The sequence below is a fragment of the Fundulus heteroclitus genome, chromosome 19, assembly GCF_011125445.2.
Source record: "Fundulus heteroclitus isolate FHET01 chromosome 19, MU-UCD_Fhet_4.1, whole genome shotgun sequence".
Classification (NCBI taxonomy): Eukaryota; Metazoa; Chordata; class Actinopteri; order Cyprinodontiformes; family Fundulidae; genus Fundulus; species Fundulus heteroclitus.
Genome location: NC_046379.1, coordinates 31,052,205 through 31,075,757, shown reverse-complemented (window position 1 = coordinate 31,075,757; position 23,553 = coordinate 31,052,205). Strand labels below are relative to the sequence as shown.

Genomic DNA, 23,553 nt, shown 5'->3' with positions numbered 1-23,553 from the left:
GACGCACTACACAAACATTTTAAAATGACCATGTAACTTTCCCTGTGGTTCCTCTGCCCAACCTGTCGGTGCCTCTTGTAAGTTCAGTCCACTTTGGCCATCCAAGGAAGAGCATTGATCCAGGGAAAACGTCATTTCAGCAGCAGACATGCAGCTCTGCGGCTATGAGCTAGCCGAAAACGTGGTCGGAGTGGAGGCCTGGCCTGACGTCCAGCATGTAGTCTCTCATGCAGCTTGTGGGCTTTTCAGGCCCCATGCCTGGCTCGTGCAGGAGGGGACTCTCTCTCCTTTAGGGCCCCAGGATGGAGAAGTGACGACTGAAAGTCTTTAACCTCATTTACACTACCCTTTTTTTAACCGAGCCGAGACCAGTCCGAGCTCGGGAACCGAGATAACTCTGGAGCGTAAATGGTAAGCAGACTGAACTGAACCGAGCTAGACATAACCGGACCGCGCTAAATGCAGACCAGTTCCAGATGTGGTCTCGGCCTGTTTTTTTCTGTCCCGGTTATCTGATGAAGAAGAGCGCATGAGTAGACCGCCTCATCCCAGTCAGCTGACTGTCCGCGTTTTTTCCGGCGTGTCTGGCTGCACGTCCTGATTCACACTCCATTCAGACAAATTTCAGACATTCATAATAATACTAGCTTCCTTACCGTGCCACACGATTTACAGTGATGATTCTGCTTAGCAGCGCAATGAACCTCAGCGTCTGTCGTTTCTGGCGTCTGTAAACCCGGAGTAGACGTTAGTTTGTCTCATCCACTTCCCAAAAGCCGACTCTCTCAAGTAAATTCACCAATGGTTGCCTTCTTTCCCTGACTCTCCGCAAACACCGAAATATCACAATGATACTCAAGCATAACATCCTGAATGTTACGGGTGCCGCCGTTTTGATTTGCTTGGTCCCGCCTTCAATCCCAGAGAGCAGCAGTACCGCAGATCGTCACTAGGAGGCGAGGAGCAACCAAGGAATCGAGATAGTGTGGTGTGTAAACGGTCGTCAGAACGAGGCTCGGCTTGGTTAACTGTTCCAAGCTTGGACTGGTCTCGGCTCGGATCGGTTTAACAAGGGTAGTGTAATGGGGCTTTTGTGTGTGGGAGCAAAGTTTTATAGCAACAGGGAATCCCTGCTGTGAGGAGAGGTTGCTCACAAATTTGATTCCTTCCCCATGTAACGTTATTCAAAATTCTAATATCTAATCTTCTAAATATTAGATATCTAATTTTTTAAGTAATCTTGATCAAGAGAGGGTTTCTTAAGTAAAGGTTTAATAACAGTTACTTTAAAAGCCTGTGGCACATATCCATTTGCCAAGGATAGATTAATCATGTCTAAAATAGGGGCATTAATCAAAGGGAATGGTTCCTTAAATAACTTGGTTGGAATTGGGTCTAACCTACAAGTTGATGGTTTAGATCAGGGGTGTAAACTCATTTTGGTTTAGGGGCCGCATACAGCTTAATCTGATCTCAAGAGGGCCACACGATTAAACTCATTGCAAGATTAAATAGAACTAATAAAAGTGGACTTGTTAATTTTTATATTCAATGAATTTCACTTTAACACAATATATTATGAATAACCTCAGCGTTTTTAAGAAAAGTATCTGCAATTTCAACAATAATTTTACTCAGTTAAACATTTACTTGTGCATTATGCATAATAACTGATCACAGTGATTGTACAATGTTGAAAAACATTTATTCACATTTTTTGGAACTTAAAAACACTGTCCTGCATGACAAAATACATCAAACAGATAAAAAATAAATGATTTAAAATCAATTTTCCACATCTGAAGCTCAGTGCTACCATCTGCTGATTAAAACACAGCATCCCTCGTGGACAATATAGGAATTGCAGATTTTCAATTAAACAAAGTACATGTTTTTTTCAATAATTGTTTTATCATTCTCTTCCTTTTATCTCCTCTTTCTTTCACCTTCTCTTTTGTCTTCTTGTTCTTCCTTTGCTCTCCTACTTTCCCATTGTAGTGTCCATATCATTTGAGATAATCCCCGCATGAATCATACTAAAACTATTCACATTCATAAATCAAGCGGAGCACTATAGCAAAAGCAGTACTGCTCCACTTGTGAAAGTCAAATCTGATGAGCTCTTTTTGGCATTAAGACAACCATTCTTATTGCCACATTGCCAGACAGGACACTGGAAAAAAAATAAATTATTGTTGAATAATGATAATGCATTTAGCCACTGGACTGGACTAAATTGTTCGGCGGGCCGATACCGGCCCGCAGGCCGTATGTTTGACACCCCTGGTTTAGATGAAGCTGAAATTATAGAAAGCTCAGAGAACTCTACTGTATCTAAACAGTTCAAACACTAATCCGGTTTTAAAGATTCCTCCAATGCTGCCTCACTTAGTGAGGACGAGGTAATCATGTTTTGGAGGATGCCAATGATTTTATTTTTAATAGAATCAATTTTATTTATGAAGAATCCCATAAAGTTATTACTATTGAGAGCTGAGGGAATGGTTAGATCAACAGAGCTGTGGCTCTGGGTAAGTTTGGTAACTGTACTGAAGAGAAACCTAGGGTTATTTTTATTCTCCTCAATTAATGATGAAAAATATGCTTCTCTAACTCTGCGAAGGGTCTTATTATACAACAACAGACTGTTTTTACAGATTTGGTAGGATTCCTCTAGATGTGTAGAGCGCCATTTTCTCTCAAATTTCCTAACATTGTGCTTCAAAGAACACAGCTCTTTATATGTCGTAGACAAATCTGAAATAAAGTCTAACTTCTTACATCTCTGCTTCATCTGACTTAATTTTATATAAATGAAATGGTTGTGTGCTCAGTGACAGCATCCACGCTGAAGGAGCATTCTTGCAAAATGACATGATTGTGCTCATATAATGTTAACACTGAACAGAAAGCCACTTTTCAGTGTTCAGTCAGCAGGTCAAAGATCAGAGCTGCCAGTCCATTTCTCTGTATTTCTCTATGTCTTTTGTAAGTCATGAATTTTTCTTGTGAAGAGAGACATTTTCACTTTACGAAACATTTTATTTCACTGCTTGGCTACCTTTACTTGACACACTGACTTGCTTTCTCTATTTGAAAACCTTGTTAAGAAAATCTGGCTGCACAAGCACTGTAAGTAGAGATGTGCTGGAAAGCTTTGAGCTGTCAGTATCTTACTTACACTTGATAATACTCTTAGCCCATCTTTATTTTGAAAGGCAAGGATTAGTTTCCAAGGCCCCTGTTGTCAGGGCAGGCCCAAAAGTTTTCTGCTATCATGAAAAACTCCTAATTTTAAAACTGTCACGGCTGTTAATGGCAGCACTGTTTTATAAACCCTTGCATTAAATGGTTAACTATGGATAAGTCTCTGTCTACAATGAAGACTGTGCTAAGTCTCGCTGTGACCTTTACATGTGGAACATCTACTGCAGTACAGAATGCACCCAAAACCCACCATTTTTTCTTATAATAAAAATTACTTCCAGTGCAAAGGGATAGCGCTTTAAAAGTTAATAAAAGTGTTTTCATGAACTAATATGATATGTTTTAAATAAGAGCTGTATACAAATGGCCGAAAACTGTTCTTGTCATGTCCCGACTCTGTCTAGCTGTTAGCTTTAGCCTCCAGGAAAAACTGCCCTGCATACAACAATATACAAAAGCTTTGATTTTCTTCTGATAAGAAAATAATCCATCCTAATCTGAACTTTACTTTAAAACGATTCACAGACTGGGGGTTGGAATCAGTTTGTTTCAAGTGGTGAGTTGTGTTTTTTTGTGTCTGTGTTGTCTGTTTTTCAGTTAATCCCAGAGTAAATGAGGAGCTGCGCCAGCGTCTGCCTTCACCCTCCAGACAGCACCTTACCGACACAAACAGGTCGGTGCTGCGCTTTCAGAATATACACTCATCAACTAAAGTTTTGAAAGTGGCGCTAATTTGGTTCATCACAAACTTCCTTGCTTCAGTGTTGCCTTATGATTTTGTTAATATTAATGTTCAGTAGTAAACGTTACATGATTCACAGGCTTTATTTAGATATGCATCAACTTCATTTAAAGTGTCAGTATTTAGAGTGTTGAGCTTCTTGGATATCAACTTCTTGGCCATATCCTAACCGATTCTTACTTTATCAGCGCTCAGAGTTTGTCACAGTTTTTTCTCCCACTTATTCAAATCCGAGGAGGTTTCAGTGATCTAAATGGACCCAAAAGATCACAGTTTTGATCTACTAGACACTTTTAAATGAGCCAGCAAACATTGTTCCGCATCCTGGATTGCAGCTGGTGGATGTTTTGATTTCACTCTTTACTCATGGCCGTTCGCACTAAAGTTTATTCAACCTAGAAAAATGTTTGACTCACCACATACTGTAATATCTATCCAACCCTGTGCTGACAGCTGTTATATGTAGGAGGACAGCAAACATCTGCAGCTTTTTCTACACTGTAAATATGTGCAGCAGCGGTCGCCTTTTAAGAATCATGCCTCTCGCTGTTCTTCTAAATTTTACAGATCAGGAAGCAGCCTGAGCCTGGACCGCAGCTCACCTCAGGGTAACTTCATCCATCTGTCTGTCTGTCCATCCGTCTGTTCCACTGTTTATCCATCCATCCATCCATCCATTTGTTTATCCATCCATCCATCCATCCATCCATCCATCCGCTTATCCATCCATTTGTTTATCCATCCATCCATCCATCCGCTTACCCATCCACCCATCCATCCATCCATCCATCCATCCATCCATCCATCCATCCATCCATCCATCCATCCATCCATCCATCCATCCATCCATCCATCCGCTTATCCATCCATTTGTTTATCCATCCATCCATCCATCCGCTTACCCATCCATCCATCCACCCATCCATCCATCCATCCATCCATCCATCCATCCATCCGTTTATCCATCCGTTTATCCATCCCTCCATCCATCCATCTGTTTATCCATCCATCCATCCATACATACATACATACATACATACATACATCTGTTTATTCATCCATCCATCCATCCACCCACCCACCCACCCACACCGCCCAAACACATCCATGCTTCCGTTCTGCCATGCTTCTTAAGTGCTGCCATGTCTCTTTTTTGCTTCTGTGTGTTGTTGCTTTCTTCTGTGGATCCTTGCATTGAGTCTTGCTTACTTGTTTGCTGCAGTGCTTTCTTTTTACAGTGCTTCTATACTTCCTTGCTTGCCTTAGTGCTTACTTTAACGCTTACTTTCATGCTTCCTTGTTTGCTTCCCTGCTTCATTGCTTGCTGCAATGCTTGCTTGCTTTCATGATTAGTTCCTTCCATCCCTCCTTGTTAGCTTACTTGCTACTTTACTACATGCTTTATAAATTGCCACTGAAAGTATTCTTTTAACCAAGACTTTTTGTGTTCTGATGAGATCTGCTTTTGTCTGCCTCTCTCAGCTCCTTACTGTCTTCAGGAGTTTCCAGTCTGTTGCTCTCCATCCCCTGACTGTTCTCCTGGCTGTAGGACTGCCTCTCCTGTGGCACCTTCATCCATCAAGACCTCTTTAGCTGCATTGCCTTCAAGCTTTCCAGGAGGTACCGGTGAGATGGAAGCGGACATCCCGCCGAGCAGCGATCCTTTTCCTTGGGCAGAGAGCTCAGGGGACTGCTTAGATGAAGAAGCTACATTTAGACATACAAACAGTCCTGACCTTGGACGAAACCTTCTCCCCGCTGGCAACAGGTACAGTAAGAGGCTAGTTATTGTAATGACTCCTACTAGTATTAGTTGTATTGGAGTGACAAATTCCATGTATGACATCCACAGGTTTTTTTTTTTTTTTTAAAGCGAATGGGGTTCAAATGTATCTTTACTTACTGAATGTATGTAGAAACTTAAATACATTTAATGAGCTAAGATGTATCTTGATAAGTAACTGTTTTTAACTTCCTCACAGTGGTATTGATAACCTGGGAACTGATTAAGGCATTATTTTCTTTGAAAACTATTCTGTAAAGAATCTATTTTCAGTGTAGATTGTGCATATTTTGAGTGCAATTGTCCAGATCAAGGTTAATTTGGATAAGTGGTATTATTTACTATTATAGCATTTTCTTAAAATTTTGAAATAGGAATGCAGTAGAAAACGGTGTGATATAGCCTTTTAGAGGTTTGTCAACAGGAAGCTATGAATCGCTTTTCTAACAAAGGATTTGTACCTTTTCTGTCACTCTATCACCATTTCTTTTTTTCTGCCACTTGCCCAAAATACTACTGAACAAACAACATAGACAAGGGGCAGCCTCTTTTACATTGTGCAGCTCATACTCCTATGCTTTTATATTGCCAGCTATCCATTAAACCATGTTTAAAGTGCATGCCTGGGCTATTAATAATAGCTTACATGTTTGATCTGACAAAGACACATGCTAAAAACAACTGGATAGATTATTTGCAAGGCAGATTTCTCTTTAGGAGAAATTTTACACTTTAGGATGAGGATCAGAAAATCTTGTGTGAGTAGAATTTATTACACTCCTTTTCTTTAGATCTGATTTCTAAAGGAAGTTTGATTAGTTTGTTGACAACACAAGAATGAAAATAAATATTTTTGTTATTAAGAACTGATCCCAAATGTACCATCTACTATGATATCTGGACAGGGCCCAGAACACACCCTTGAGGAACTCCCCAAGTAAGTAGGAAGGAGCCAGAGAATGTGTATTTATTTGGACTGCAAAAGTTCAGTCTGTCAGTATGGCCTTTAAGGACTACACAGTGTTCAAGCTGCGAGCTGTGATAAGAAAAGGTGGTGTTGTCATTCAAAAAAAGCTTAAAGCTGTAAAAGTGTTTCTCGTTTTTTTAAATTAGTCTCAACACCAAATGACTGTGAGGTATGATTTGTAAACCGGTATCTAGTTCAAATGCTGCTTGTTCTCCCAGACAGTTTCTAAGTATTTTCTATTTTTAATTACTCTACAAGTCATTTTAATGACTGATATTTTATCCATCTCATATTCGGTTATCAAAAAGAATTTTGGAAAATTAAATATTTGTAGGTAGCAAAATGTGCCGGTTGAGGATAAATGCCAGTTGACGTTTTCGTGGTGAATTAAATAAGTGATAAGATTTTACCATTCGGCAGAGGCGTTTAAGCCATTCACATCTAAAGCAAAACAAAAGACATCTGTAAAGGGATAAAGAGTTGTTCGCAGCTATATATCTTTTACCTTATGAATGGCATTAAAAAAAAAAAAAATTCCTGGCTTTAGTGGCTCGCTTTTTAACACAGTAGGCTGACAGGAAGGGGGGTGGAAGAGGGGGAGAGACATGCGGCAAAGGACCGCGGGTCGGATTCGAACCTGAGTCGACCGCGTCGAGGACTAAGGCCTACGTACCATTTTACTGTGGCCAGAAATGGATTTGCATATGGAAGCTGTTTTAAACAAGGTATTTATGTGAATAGGCATGGAGCAGAGATAACTGATATTTATCACTGCAATTTCTGTCAGTGAAAGGGTCCCATATAAATAAAATGTATGTCTGCAGATTTACAGCCAGGATTAGTGCAACAGTATTAACAGGGTTTGATTATTCTGAGGCCAGTTTGGATATTCAGTAAGAGTGCAGCGTCCCACATCTTAGTTGTGAAGGTTAGTGGCTGTTATACTGACCTTACTAACCTTACAGTTGACCTTACAGCATTTAGAATAAATAAGAGAGAAAATAGATGTCATCTATCTGAGCTATATTAATTAAATAATAATACTGGTGGCATTGGAAATTCCATAATATTTGTGCTCATTTTTAAGGATTAATTTTGTATATGTAGAGCTGCGCCACAAAAAGATTTATTAAAAAGTTTATTGCTTTTCATTGAAACCTCATCTTTTCTTGTAGATACTGTGATTCATGTTAATATGTCTCTTCTTTCGATTCTTTTTCAAATAAACGTGTGAAGCAGTTGGAGGTGCTCCGCTGTATGAAGTGCTAGCTGTTAAATTTAGATTTGATTTGATTAGCTGAAGTGCTTGAGGGCCTTATAGAAATAGGAAGATAGTAAAAGCAACGGCAGTAGGAGGGGGAGTAGTTGATTAGAAGGAGCTGATATAATAAAGTCAGAAACAGTCAATTACAAAATACAGTGTCACTCATATTTCGGTGTCTTATTTACCTGCTTTATTACACTAAGAAGCAATCTGACCTTTAAGGTAATAAGAGAGAATTACAGGCGTACATCAGTCGGTGCTTATTAAATCTGCTGCCAGCACCTCTGTGCCTCAGATCTGATAATGTGAGGGCGCACCCTCACTTTAAAACACCTAACAACACACAGGGGGAAACTAATGAAACACACTGAGGTGATGTCCCAGGAGATCTGACCTAACACAACAGAACTGACCAGCAGCCGCCTCACTACCTGCTACTGTTCAAACTGACGCTTGTCTTTATAGATGTAAACATCCAGCAGCTCTTAGCCACTCATTTCTATGAAACACAATCTTATGTGATGAAACGGGTTTTCACCTCAAAAACAACATGCCACAGTGATTTTACTTTTTATTATTTAGCTAAATTCTGCTCTTTAATGAGCCTGCTTCTAAAAGGGTGAGCCTGGATGGCTGACTCGCCACAGATCACAACGTCATCTGCAAACATTATAGTACCTGGATACTCCTGTCCTGTCTAACCTCACCTGTCAACCTGTCTATCACTGCATGTGGTGAAACCTCCAGTAGAGAAAGTATCTGCTGTGACCAACATCTTTGGTGATCATCAGCACTGAAAGGAAACCTTTACTTTATAGTCTTAGTGATGTTTTCTGCTGTAGGATCCTGACAGGATGTTTCAAAGTTCCTACTATAACCAAGATTGCTTAGCACACATATTGAGCCATATCCTACCAGGTAGTCCCCAGATTGCCTGCATGGGTCTTACAGCCTGTGCCACAGTTATCATTCCAACTCCTGAAGGAAGAAGGTCTGCATCCACAAAGAGGATAACTTATTGGGGTTCTCAGTCCTGGTCCTCAGAGCCCCCTGTATTTTGTGTGTACAATAGTACAACTGGTTCAAGTGATGGCAATACCTCCTCAGTATGACATCAAGTGCTGCAGAATCCTGAGTTACCCGTTCATTTAAGTCAGGTGTGTGGCAGCAGGAAACAACTAAAACCTGCAGGACACAGGATGCTGAGGACCCGGAATAAGAACCACCGGTGTGTGATGCAGAGCTGACCAGGATTCAGTTGTTCACTCGTCACAAATAGTTAGTCTCTTTTGTCTACAACTTTATTTTGGATTTGGATATATTCCTAAACTGTTTGCACTGCCAAATAAATGAACTCAACTCAGTACGACTTGCTCTCTGTGCTCTGATTTTTGTGATCTTCTTCTTCATTTACTGTCTTCTTCTTTTTACCACACAGGAGCCTTGGCGTGTATGTAGAATCTGTTCACTAAAGCAAGTTAATTCCCTTGAACCCTGCTTATGTTTGGATTTAATAATTTATTTTAGGATTGCTTTTTAAAGAACTTTGTATTTTTTAACAAAATCCTGAAGTGAAAACCCACAGTGTGTTAGAGTAAAGCTGTTGGTTTGTATCTTACAAAAATAAACATAGTGAAATTTCGAAAAAAGAGACACAATGCCAAGAGTTTAAGGAAGGTTTTTGGAGCTTTCTTTGTTCAGAATCTGCAGCTCTGATATTTCTTTTTTAGGTTTTGGATCCCTTTTGATGAATTTGTTTTGAAATATGTTGTACACTCGCATTTAACCAACGACAATCTGCGGCTCATTGGTCAGATTTAAAAAGTACCTTTTGAAAATTACCAGGTAATATGATGCTTTTCATTAAGCCCAAGTTTATGTAAGTCAAGTTCATTTATATAGTAGATTTCAGTAGCAAGGCAGTTCAAAGTACTTTACATCATGAAAACATAAAAACATCATAAACATTGAAACAGTCACTGGTTGTGAGACCAGTAACAAACATTAAATAGCATCAAGTGAAAACATCAATACACATCAAATATGTGGGTCAATGGTCCTGTTATTATGACCAACAGCAAATCTGAACAGGTTTTCAGTCTTGATTTAAAGGAGCTCTGTGTTTCGGCTGATTTGCAGATTTCTGGACGTTTGCTCCAGATTTGTGGAGCATAGGAACTAAATCTGAGTGGTCTGGAGGGTTGATACAGCAACAACAGGTCTTTAATGTATTTAGGTGCTAAGCCATTCAGTGATTTATAAACTAACAGAAGTATTTTAAAGTCTATTCTCTGAGCTACAGGGAGCCAATGTAAGGACTCTAGAACTGGGGTGATGTGCTCTATTTTCCTGGTTTTAGTGAGAACACGAGCAGCAGCGTTCTGGATCAGCTGCAGTTGTCTTTTTTTTTTTTTTGGGCAGACCGGTGAAAACACTGTTATAGTAATCAATGTGGCTAAAGATAATCGCAAGGATGAGTTACTCTAGATCTCGTTGGGACATCAGTCCTTTAATTCTGGAAATGTTCTTCAGGTGATAGAAGGACACATACATTGGTTGTGGTTTTTTTTTATTGGTTGGAGGTAATATTTTAACCTTCAACGTTGTGTTTTATTAGCTGTAAGCAGAAAGTCATGTTTAACAGAGGTGAAGGCTTGGCATTTTACTGGTGGAAAGTCCCTGTTTGTATTTATTCTGCTTCCCAATAGGTAACACACTATTCTATGATGTGTCTCCTGTTGCTGACTGTTAGTTCACACAGATTAATCAACAGTTTTACTTTGGTCAGCTGTCCTCAGATTTCTGCATCCACCCCACATCGGCCTGTGGATCGAGCCCGAAACATCTCGTTCCTCCTGAAGGAGCTGGACTCTCTGAGGGAACTCAACAGCAAAGTGAGTACTCTCATTACAGAACTCACAAGCTTCAGAAGAGGTTCTGCTTTTACTATAGCAGCTTTCCTGAAGATGGAGTAGCTCATCTAGGAGTTTATGACAACTGATCATTCAGTGGAAAAGGGAAAGAATTCAGCTCAGATTGCTAAAGAGATTGTTTAATTAATGATGAAATAAACGAGACCGATTTACTTATTAACAATATGGTAGTATTATCCATTATAGGGATCATATTTTCTACAACAACAGTGAATCAATTAGTCAAAAATCTAAAAAAACAACAGTCTGAAGCTAGACTGCCAGCCGTAGGGAATTTCTCTGAAGACATTGTTTAACCAGCAGACAGGGTTTAACTCAGAAACGGTATATCAGCTTCAACAGCAGATGGTTCAGAAGGAGAAGGAGCTGTTGCAGAAGGAGGTGGACGAGGAGCTGAAAGAGCAGCACAGAGAAGCCCAACACTGGGAGAGACCCACAGGTAAGGGGGAGGAAGGGGGAGGGGTTGGCCTCGTTTACAATCCTGTGGATCAAAAGTATTCCACCTAAAAGCTCTTAAATACTTAACATTTTGTCTGGGAAACAACACATGTTTATATCTTCTTAGGAGATATTCCATAGGAATCACTTTCTTAGCTCAGATGTTCCTCAACTGTTCAGCTTTCTATCTGTGGAGTAACAGCAGCAGAGACATGTGATCCCCAACTACTTCATTTATAGACTGCTAATAAGGCTGTTAAACAGAGGCAGAAACCAAACAATCACTATACTTTCTGCACCCATTTTGGCCTGTTTATGCAGAACTGACGCCATACTAGAGTTTTAATACTAGCCACAACCTGAAAGTCTTTATGAGAACTTCTAGTATGCAGAGGGTTCTCTAGTATGTGTCTCCAACTGCTTTTAGCATGTCCGAAACTTCCATGGTTAGGTTGTAGTGGGTTAATAATGTGGTGGCAGCATACAGTGGTCCCAGGGTTAAGGTTTTGGAAGTGTTGTGACAGCCAGTGCATGACTGTGAGGCCTTTGCACGGCAGTTTGGCTCAAACATAAACCAATATCCACTACAGGACTGTCAGCGTGTGCCTCCTATGTATTCTGCCATCCCATCATCCCCACGTTGTCCTTGCAGCATGGCACATAAGGCATTATGTGCCATTACATGTCATGCCCAGCCATTTCCTCACTACAACCAAAATGACTGTCCTAGATTCCATGATTGTGCTGCACTCTCATCATGCAGCTCCAACTTCTCCTTGCAACAAGGAATACTCCGTCATGCTAATTCTCTTTTGCACATAGGATAATGCCCTGTGCTCAGTGCTGCGTAGGACTCAGTCCTTTGGAGCACACCTCCAAATCATGCCAGGGTCTGCGGTTTGATTCAGTAAGTCGCTGTCCAGCATTCAAAGAACAGTCCTGGTACACAGAGAATGAAAACTGACTGGATTTGTGACTGCAGGGCACCTCAAGGCACTGTGTAAAGACTAGGAACAAGTGTCACTTATTCATATTACTTGCTCTTAAGTTGATCTTACATGTTTAACTTGTTTTATTTTTTACCTTTCATGGCATATTTCATTTTTTATTGTATGTATGAATGCACTTGTTTTTATTGTAAGTACTGAGCTGCTAGCTTCCCAGGTCCCTTTTGAAAAATAATTATTCTGTGTGATGTTTTTTCCTGGTTAAGTGAGGTTAAATAAAAAAACAACACATTCACCAATAAAAATGAGAAGGGCTAAGTAGAAAACCAAGTAGAAAGGGACTATGACAGTATGTTGGAGTGTTTGGGGGAACACAGCAAGACTCAAGGTTATAAAACAACTTAAGGCTTCAGAGCCTCTGTGTGATCAGCTCAGACTGGTCAGTGCACACAGACAGGCACTTTGGATTTAGTGTGCATGACTCGACCTGCCAAGGCTGACAGAATATCCTCGAAGGCACGCTCTTCCATTGCCAAGATGTCTGCACAGAAAACTGCTTCAACTGCATACACTCATATACTGATAAGCTGGTAAAAATACCGATGGTTTCCTTCTTTACAACAAGGCTGGAAGTGAAGGTGCAGAACCCTCTTATAGCATTTTCTTATGACTTGGCACGTAATCGGGTTTTAAAGTCACATTTAGTACAATTTTGGTTGGTTTCAGTCAATAAAAATAAATCAATATTTTGGTCAGCAGTAAAAAAATACCCTTTGAATTTCGGAAATTAAATTTCTTATTTTCAAAAACTTCAAGTGTCAAGTGTAGAGCTCATTGGAGATTTGGTTGGAGATTTTTCAATGAATAAAGGAATAAAAGCAGGCTTAGCCAATGCCTGGATAAATAGATTTTTATTCATATAGTGCCGATTCACAACACATGTCATGTCAAGGCACTTTACAACATCAATTCTTATGAATCATAAAGACAGGTTAAAAAGTTTTCTATCTAAGGAAACCCAGTAGATTGCATCAAGTCATTGACTTGTAGCATTCTCTCCTCCTGAAAGAGCGTTTAGTGACACTGGGCAGTCGCTGTATTGTGTCGTTGACCTTGCAGCAATCTCTCATACTAAGCATGCTTGTAGTAACAGTGGAGAGGAAAACTCCCATTCAACAAGAAAAAAACCTTCAGCAGAACCAGAACCAGGCTCAGTGTGTACGGTCATCTGCCACAAACAACTGAGGGTTTAAGTAGACAGAGCAGAGACACACAAAAACAATGATCCAGAAGTACTTTCTATGTTAGAGAGGGTGATGACAGACTAGCTCCGTAGGTTGATGTGTCTAGGAAAGAAACACAGTTAAACAAATAGGTTCTGAGCCAGTTTTCTGGTCAAGAGGATGAAAGAGAGCACAGATGGCTGCAATAAAAGGTCAGCCAAAAGCTATGTCAGGCCATAGCTGTGTCTAAAACAACACAAGTTACCATAACTATGCAGACGACACACAGCTCTACATCACCATGTCACCAGGTGATGATGAACCCATTCACACGCTGAGTAAATGCTTAGAAGAAACCAATGCATATCATTGATATAGCCATTTCAGTTAGTTCCAGAGACAGCTATGCACCTTATTGTTGTTAAAAAATGCATACGTAGGGGTAGCACGCACGGCTCATGTACGAAGGCCTAAATTCTCAACGCTTCTGACCCAGGATCGACTTCGGCCTGCAGTTCTTTGCCGCATGTCTTCTCCCTCTTTCAGGCCCATTCCTGTCAGCCTACTTTTGACCAAAGGGCCACTACATTGATGGTACAAAGAGGTGTACAGTTACACCCTTAGTTTTTATAGAATGAAATTCTACAGCTTGAGACTAGCTCATGGGAACTTGGGCAGATGTGATACCTGTAGGTTCTAACATCACCATGTAGTACGATCCTGCATCCAGGTGCAGTCAAACAGATTCCTGTTAGTTATAAGCCCATGTGAGTGATGTGCTTTTAGGCTTCGGTTGCAGGTCCATTTTGCAAGATGCTGCTTTAAATTTCAGAATGTATTACTGTATTTCTTTTCATACCCTGTCCCTTGGTGTTTCACAGCCCTAGTGAGGCCCCAGTACCCAACCTACATTAGTTCATAGCCCTAACAGTACTGAAGAAACACTGAACTTTGAACCATTACTGGTGAATGAAACAAAACACCCACATTGTTTTCACTTTACGATGCATCACTGATTCAGATGGTTGCATTGTCTCCTGATCATGTTATCAAGTTCTGCTGAGATGTCTATTTCATTTATATGTGTTGAAATGGGGGAGAATCCTACACAGGCAGGACACTGGCTCTGTGGAGTTAATGGTAGAGAATTGTATTCAGTTGGATTCTTTATGAAATATAAGAGCAACAGTAGGAAAAGGATCCTGGAAGAAGCCCACACAGAACCCTTCAATAACCAGCAGAGTCTCCTGGCTCTCAGTCTCAGATGAGCTGTGGTCATTTCTGTGTTATTACTGCTGAAACACACACACACACACACACACACACACACACACACACACACACACACACACACACACACACACACACACACACACACACACACACACACACACACACAATATAGCAATGTGGATGTCTGCACTGATTGGCCGGTCAGTTTCAGGGAATCCAGTTCCTTTAGTTTTTCCTAAATTCACCAAAACCAACTCCTCTCTTTGTCTCCTCACTTTGTATCCCCCTGTCTTTGATATTGTCAACAAAATATCATAATGAAACATTTATGAGCTTTGATAATTTGGCCTTCTAAAACCAACTGATTCCTGTCTAATCAATTTTTCCTCACCTCATTATTTCCTCAGCGGTGTTGGAGGAGTTGTTGGCGGCTCAGAAGGACAGGGATCAGGCTCTGATGTCACGACTACTGCTGGCCAATGAGGAGAGAGACGAAGCTTTACTCCGCGCCCGCAGACTGCAGCAGGAAGCTGAGTATGATTCTAATGTTCTTCAAATGTTAATAACTATAATATACAACCTTATTTACAGTAAATATTTCAAGTTTGTATTTATTCTATGCATTTTTCCACAAACTCTGACAATGTTCAATATGTATAAATAACTTTGGCTGTTCTTTTACATAAAAATGCGTGTCAGACACAGAAACTCTTTCTTATTTTGCTGAAATCTAACGTATACATTAAGTGTAGTATCATTTTAGCACACATCAATATCCTTTTCAGCTCTAAGAAACTTGTTGGTCAAGTTAAAAAATGTAAATCTGCCACACGTATGAATAATTTTAGGACTAACTGTTTACATATGGCCACTACTATTTGGTTGAAAGAGCCTTGGAAAGTTGCAGAGAGACCAAAACACTTTGAAGATGACGAGGTTTAACTGTTGCTTGAGGTGACTTTGAATTATATATATTTAGAAAAGTCAGCAGCACAAACAGTTGATCCCTGCTGTTGTCCATATTTACTTCTTCTGTGGATTTTAACATTGTGGCAACCATTGTGTTGTGCATAGATTTCTACTGATTTCTCTCATACTGTGCGTGAGCCAGGGATTCCCTGTAAAATGTGTAAACATTCAGTTTTTCCTCTTTACACGACAACAAAGATGGAGACGTTTTCCAATCATTTCCCTCTGGAACTCATTTTCATTTTGTGCCATTGTCAGAGAGAACGTTCACCGTTGTCATGTAAATGAACAATCCAAACTCAAGTAAACTTTCCCGTTTTCAGCAGAAAACATTGTCGTTTATACAGGGCTTATATCACTGTGCTGTTGGAAGAACAAGCAGTTGACAGTTTGCAAGTTGTCCTCCTCTTTTATTATTCTATCCACATTAGGAAATGTACCATCTTACTGGCTGCGAAACCAGTCTTCAGCATGATGCCTCCATCACTATTTAGAAAGCCTCATAATAATTCCTGTTGTTTAATTTCTCATTGTTTCTTAATCCTTGTCTTCTTTGACAAAGCAGAGATTTGCTCTCCTGGGCAGCTTCAAATATCAGTCGTGCTTCAAAGTGTCTGCTTCGGAGCAGGTGCTTCTTTCTTGGTTGGCACCTTCTCAGTCCTTGTAGACGATAAACCTGCTTCATTGTGGAAAGTGACACTGGTGTTCCAGCTGTATCCAGTTGACAGACTTGAGATTTGGTGGGTCCTGGCTTCCTAAAGAAAATCTTTACCAAATACACTAAAGCGAAAGAGTTTGAGTCAGATTGTAGGAAGTTGGACTACATTGGGTGTCCTAACAAAAAGGTTTTCAAAAAACAGCCAACTTGTTTTGGAATGGATAGAGCAGGTTAACATTAAAGGGATTTAGTCATGTACTATGACCATAACAGGCCTCCACAAGATTTCTGGGCTTTACATAAAAATGGGTTCATACCAGGAAATTAACCAATTTAAACAAGCTCCATTGGTTTTGATTAATGCGCTGAAATATTCACCCAGAGGTTTAATGTCTAGATGATTATATTTATCCAAATATTTGTTAGGGTGTATGTATAATAATAATAATAATAATAATAATAATAATAATAATAATAATAATAATAATTATTTGAACCTTTGTGTGACCTGTTTTGAATTAAAAACAACTTTTAGGTTTTTGTATTCATTGAAGAGTTATTCTGCATAAACATTTCCCCCTGAATAGAGCAGGTTGGATGTAAATTTGCGTACAGAACTGATGAACCAAATACAGTGGTTTGCAAAAGTATTCATACCCCTTGAACTTTTCCACATATTGTCACATCACAACCACAAACATAAATATATTTTATTTGAATTTTATGTGAAAGACCAACACAAAGTGGTAAACAATTGTGAAGTGGAAAGAAAATGATACATGATTGCTTTTTTTCTACAAATAAAAAATTGAAAAGGGCATTGTGTAAAAGTATTCAGCCCCCCTGAGTCAATACTTTGTGGAACCACCTTGTGCTGCAATTCCGGGTGCCAGTCTTTGAGGGTATGTCTCTACACATGGCTATGTCTTTGCACATCTAGTGACTGAAATTTCTGCCCATTCTTCTTTAAAAAACAACTCAAGCTCTGTCAGATTAGACGGAGAGCATTTGTGAACAGCAGTTCTCAGACCTTGACACAGATTGTCGATTGGGTTTAGGTTTGGACTTTGACTAGGCCATTCTAACACATGAATTGTTCTGTTTTAAACCATTCCATTGTAGCCTTGGCTTTATGTTTAGGGTCTTTTTCCTGCTGGAAAGTTAACCTCCGCCCCAGTCTCAAGTCTTTTGCAAACAGGTTTTCTTCCAAGAATGCCCTGTAATTGGCTCCATTCATCTTCCCATAAACTCTGACCATCTACCCTGCTTTAAACTTCTCCACAACTTTATCCCTGACATGTCTGGTGTGTTCCTTGGACTTCATGATGCTGTTTGCTCGCCGATATTCTCTTAACCAACCTCTGAGGCCGTCACAAAGCAGCTGTAATTGTACTGAGATTGGATTCCACACAGGTGGACTATATTCAGTCATCAGCAATCATCAGGCAACTTCTGAAGGCAACTGGTTGCACCGAGAGAAAAGGGGGCTGAATACACACCTCACTTTTCAGTTTTTTTTAGTTGTAAATTTTTTTTTAAATCATGTTGAATTTTCCTTCCATTCACAATTGTAAATCACTTTATGTTGGTCTTTCACATAAGATTCCAATAAAATATGTTCATGTTTGTGGTTGTAATGAGACAAAATGTGGAAATGTCCAAGGGGTATGAATACTTTTGCTAAGCCACCGTAAAGCAGCTTTGATAAAGTGACACTTAAAGTAAGAGGGATGCCACTGTGAGGAGAGTTTAGCACCTGTTTCAGTACAGTTTATTCATCTGTAGCATCGGAAGACAATCTTTGTTTTCTAAGGCCACCATGCTTGTTTCATGCTCAAAGGGCCTAGTCTGTAGACCAGCAGGTCCTTTGAGAAAGATCAGTCTTTCTCACTATTTACACGTGAAACATGTTTAGAGTCTGCTAAAGACGACCCACCACCGGTCTCCACTTCCTCCCCCCTTCATTATGCACCTCCTCACTCTGGTTTGAGGGCTGTGAAATGAGCTCTTGTCTTCTTCAAGCAGCAGCCAAATAGACCAGAAAATCTAATTAGAATTAAACCCCCTCTTCCTAGTTCTTCTTCCTTTGCCTCAAACGCTCCCCTCTCCCCACACCCCACACCCCACCCCACCTAGAGTGAGAGGGTAATTGATATTGGAGGCCACAGTCCTTTTTTATGAGGACAGAATATGGAGGAGCATGTTCCATCTGTCAGGACTCTCTCTCTCTTTGTGTGTGTGTGTGTGTGTGTGTGTGTGTGTGTGTGTGTGTGTGTGTGTGTGTGTGTGTGTGTGTGTGTGTGTGTGTGTGTGTGTGTGTGTCAGGAGGAAGCCCTGAATACCTCAATGAGTGTGTTGCAGTGTGCCTCCTCATGTTGTTGTGTGTTAGTTAGTGCTGGGGCAGTAGTGTGTGTTTTCCTGATTGAGGAGGTGACCTCAGTGAGTATGTTTTTCATGTGTGTGTGAATAATGTGGGGCTCCATGTTTGTTTTTGTCCATCATCGTTCCTGACATGCCTGGCTGACAGCTTGCTGGACAGTCTGCCGCTCTCTTCCTTATTTTAGGATTTTGAAATTGATTTCTTTTTTTGAATGGTGCAGTCAGTGGTCCACAAGCTAAGATGGCCAAATCTTTGTTGGGTGTAGAAAATCAGATATTTATACCCTGTCGTACTGCACTGTTGAGTGTCTGCCTAGCCTTTCAGTCACTAGTACAATGGAAGTGATTGTTAGAGACAGCAACTCAGTCACAAAAGGGTAGGCAAGGTAAAGTCACAGAACTGGGTCAGAGGACACCGAGGTGCAAAGATGTCTGCAGCATCAATGTGTACAGATGCAATGTTAGAAAGCACAAACAACTCTAGAGCAGTGGAAATGTGTTCTCTGGAGTAACAATCTGTTCTCTGTGTCCGCCAATCCAATGGGTGAGTGAGGATTGCGGTGTTGGATTTTCAAGAGTTGGACCGAGGAACTCTTGAGCATATCAAGTCCTTTTTGGATCAATTCCACCCAACTTTGGGTCCCTTCTTGGTCCAACATGATCCGGTCTATGTGGACTGGGTCCTTTGTCAGTCGTAGGCCGCAAAATCAGATCGACTGTGAGTTTGGACAGTCTAAACTTCACCGGCTGTCCCCACCCTTACCACAGTATAACTTCTGTTGCCTAGCAACCTTGAATGCATAAAGCACAGTTGTGAAGACGAACAAATGGAGCCCGATAGCTGCTCCTGCTGTCTCCACTAAAAAACATGTTTTTTAAATTTTTCCTTCACATATTCCTGATTGCTTAGTGCTGTTTTGTTTTAAAAAAGAATCTTATTATTAGTATATTTCACTCTCATTCATTAATCAGCCATTTAAAATGTTCAAAGTAACTTAAATGTTTGGATATAGAAATGTACCACTAAATGAAATTCGTCGAAGACAAACATCATTTGTTTAATTCAATTTAATTTAATTTAATTTTATTTATATAGCGCCAATTCATGAAACATGTCATTTCGAGGCACTTTACAAAGTCAAAATCAATCATATTATACAGATTGGTCAAAAATGTCCTATATAAGGGAACCAGTTGATTGCTTCAAAGTCCCGACAAGCAGCATTCACTCCTGGAGAAGTGTAGAGCCACAGGGAGAGTCGTCTGCATTGACCATGGCTTTGCAGCAATCCCTCATACTGAGCAAGCATGAAGCAACAGTGGAAAGAAAAAACACCCATTAGCGGGAAGGAAAAACCTCCAGCAGAACCAGGCTCAGTATGAACGGTCATCTGCCTCGACCGACTGGGGGTTACAGAAGACAGAACAGAGACACAACAAGATAGTTTAGTCTATTAGTAAAATGTTTAACAACTTAAACACCGACCCTAACTTTATGAACAAAGTTTAAATGAATTTATTTGTTGAGCCTGATAAGAAGAACTTAACCAATCATTCACATTAGGTATCTTCTGACTGAATTATTTCTGCTTGAACTCATTGTGGAAAGCCAGCAGGAATTTAAAAGCAATCTGCCTTGAGGCGCTCTCTCTCAGCATAACGAGTCTGGACTGCCCGGTAAAGCCGGGCGTACACTGTACGAGTTTTTCCCCTTTTCGGGCCGATTCTTCAGTCGTGCGAGCATTTTTTGAATCGGGCTTGATCGTAGAGGGGGGGAGGAGGGGGGACTGGCTTCTCACGACTACCTCCCGATCAGGAATCGGACGATCGTGAAAATCAAACATGTTTGAAATTCAGTCGGCTGTCGTGAGGTTTTCATGAGCGCATCCTGCTGTTCAAGCAGAGCTACGAGGGGGCGCCCTCCCCTCCTCTCCGTCCCCGCCAGCGGAGGGAGGGAAGCGGGCGTCCCTGAAGCAACCTCCGGCCGGTGTTGGGGAGGGCGAGCCGTCCGGTCCGCGCAACGCGCTGGCCGCCTGTTTCGGCACTCCTCCGCAGTCCGCCGCCTGTTTTCGGCACTCCTCCGCTTGCTGGGGGGGGGGTGGGGTGGTTGCGGGCCAGGCGACCTGCCGTGCCGCGCGGCCGCCGATGCGTCTCGTCCCTCCTCTCTCCCATCCGTTCCCCCGATGCCCGGTGCCTCCTGCGGGCCTCGCCAGAGCTGGGCTCGAACCCCTGCTCTGGGTCCCTGTCACCTACCGTCGCTCGCCTGCCTCTGCCACCACAGCGAGCGGTCCCAGAGGGGACACGACGTACAGTGTGAGCAGTCCGGTCTCGTCCGAGCGTCGCGCCGCACAGATCGTGAGCGGTGAACTTTTTAAACCCCGCGGTTCCGTCGCACAGTTTGAGATGTATATAAGTACCATGACTGAAAAACTCATACAGTGTACGCCCGGCTTAAGCTGAAAGCTGAAAGGCAAGCCGGGCGTTAGTACAGCAGCAGCGGACACGTCCGAACATGTACGAGCACTTTTGCAGTTAAGCGATATTATCAATAAACCAAGCAGATATTTCAGATTTACCTATTAATTCCCATCTAAAAGCTTTATAAAATTTACTTTTATTACACAGAAAGTGTAACATATCCAACTTTATTCACAGCATTTTACTTGTCTCCTTCATTCCTGTTTCAATTTGAACAATTCTCGTCAACTTGCAATGAATCATGAGATAGGGTGGGCCACGAAGGACACACATCCTACAATTCCAGGGAAAATAGCACATATGAAGGAGCCCCTGAATTTGGACACAGCCATGGACGAGTGGGTTTGGTGCGGAAGGATTTGACGGGCCTGCACCAAAGGAACTTATTTGGTTAGAATCTGAGCAGTGAGTCTGCAAGCCAGGCCCTCTCTTCTAACATCAGTGTCTGCCTTGAGAAATCTTCTACTGGAGGAATGGTGTAGTAAACCTTCTCAATATTGGCCCTGATGATCGCACTTCTAAACCTCATGGAAAGATATAGTTGTAAAGAGTGGGCTCCATCTTATTAAGCCCTGTGGGTTAACATTAGGGGAGTGGAACTAATGTAAAGTTCTCCAGTGTTGCCACCCGGACTTATTTTGGCATAACAAACTAAACAAATCACTGTCTTCATGGTGACAGAATGTCGTACAAAAACAAGCAGAAGTCCCTGGCTCTCACAAGTCTGTCTGGCCGCCATGCGAAACAATGCGGGAGGATTTATTTCCAGTGTTGTATAGTAACGAAGTAAAAATACTTCACAACTGTACTTAAGTATATTTTGGAGTACTTTATACTTTTCTCGAGTATAACATTTTTTGATAACTTTTACTTTTACTTCACTATATTTCCGAACTTAATTGCATACTTTTACTCCGATACATTTTCAATGTTTGGTTTAGTTACTCGTTACAAAAAAAGCCAGGCTTCGGCGGGCGTTGGGGGGCCGTGCCCGCCCGCTGAGCCAGCAGTGGCCGTCCTGGACTGGATGCGGATTTTTTTTTTTTACCTCAGAGTGGCCGTCATTCTATCCTTGATTTGTCAATCATACAATTCAACCAATCAAATCAACGACTGAAGGCAACATGTTAGCCAATCACAGCTGGAGAGGGGCGGGTCGCTGGGTCAGACGTTCAGCCTTCAGAGAGACACCGTGGCTCGCTGTGGTCACCGTCGGTGTTGGTAGAGCGGGATGGATATTTGGTCTGATTACCAAACAATTACAAGAAAGCCATGAAATACTTTTAAGTTGATAAGTAGAACTCAACCCCTCTTGGGCGTTTACATTGACCAAACACTTGATTAACCATTATTCTTTTCTTGTTTTATTATAACAATCAATATTATTCATTATAACTATTATTCATTGATGATGTCAGATTCGACTTATTTAAAAAATAAATTGATCAGTAAAATGAACTCCCCCCCACCCCAACATAATTTTTAAAGTTTAGAGCACTGACCTTACTTGAAGAAGGAAAACTGAAAGCTTACAAAAAGGTTGTATTTTCTGTCTACACTTGGTCTAAATTTCTCCTGCACTTGGTTGTTTATATTATTTTAAGTGAATTTGACTTTCAAAGTTTACCAAAATCTAAAAAATTTAATTCAAACTGCATTCGCTTTGTTTTACTTTTTACTTATACTTTTTATTACATTACTTGAGTACATCTACTTTTACAGTAATTTTCATACTTAAATACAAGACATTCCAGATACTTTAAGACTTTTACTCAAGTAACATTTCAGTCAGTGACTTGGACTTTTACCAGTCATATTTTGGAGAAGTACTTATAATTTTACTTGACTCTGAGATTTCAGTACTTTATACAACACTGTTTATTTCCCTGATAGATTTGGAAAGAAATGTGTTTTCCTGATGTGACGATCAGGTGCAGGACCTGTCAGTGTAGTGATGTTGGTGTGTCGCTGCTGGGTGCCATATAAATGTTACACACACGCTGAGAGATGTGGAAGGAAACAGATGACAAGATAAGTAGAGACCCCTATGGTTAATGTTGATGCGAATGGTTAGGAATAAGGTATACGTTCTTTTTTATAAATTGTAAAAAGAACGACACTGAACTCTGTTCTACAAGTTTAATGCTTTATCTAACAGGCCATAGAACTGTGAAGCATCAAGTTTTTTGTTGGGTTTGTTGGCTTTATTTGCACACATTAACTTGGTTTACTCTGAAATAGAACACATTTGCTCCTATTACTGTGTACATAAAGTCTGATGGAGCAGTCAACTTTTTGTTATTTCTTGCAAACGGCCTTTGGACTTAAACAG

The 23,553-nt window shown here is 40.7% G+C and overlaps 1 protein-coding gene across 1 annotated transcript in view; it reads left to right on the top strand.

Annotated features, from left to right (window-relative positions):
- Window positions 1-23,553, top strand: part of mipol1 (mirror-image polydactyly 1) — an 87,516-nt gene that overhangs the window by 3,474 nt on the left and 60,489 nt on the right. The window contains exons 2-7 of the mRNA XM_036150845.1: window positions 3,805-3,880; window positions 4,517-4,557; window positions 5,432-5,717; window positions 10,752-10,857; window positions 11,230-11,335; window positions 15,145-15,271. Of these exons, the coding sequence (XP_036006738.1) occupies window positions 5,581-5,717; window positions 10,752-10,857; window positions 11,230-11,335; window positions 15,145-15,271 (476 nt within the window). The 5' untranslated portion in view covers window positions 3,805-3,880; window positions 4,517-4,557; window positions 5,432-5,580. The remainder of the gene's footprint in view (window positions 1-3,804; window positions 3,881-4,516; window positions 4,558-5,431; window positions 5,718-10,751; window positions 10,858-11,229; window positions 11,336-15,144; window positions 15,272-23,553) is intronic.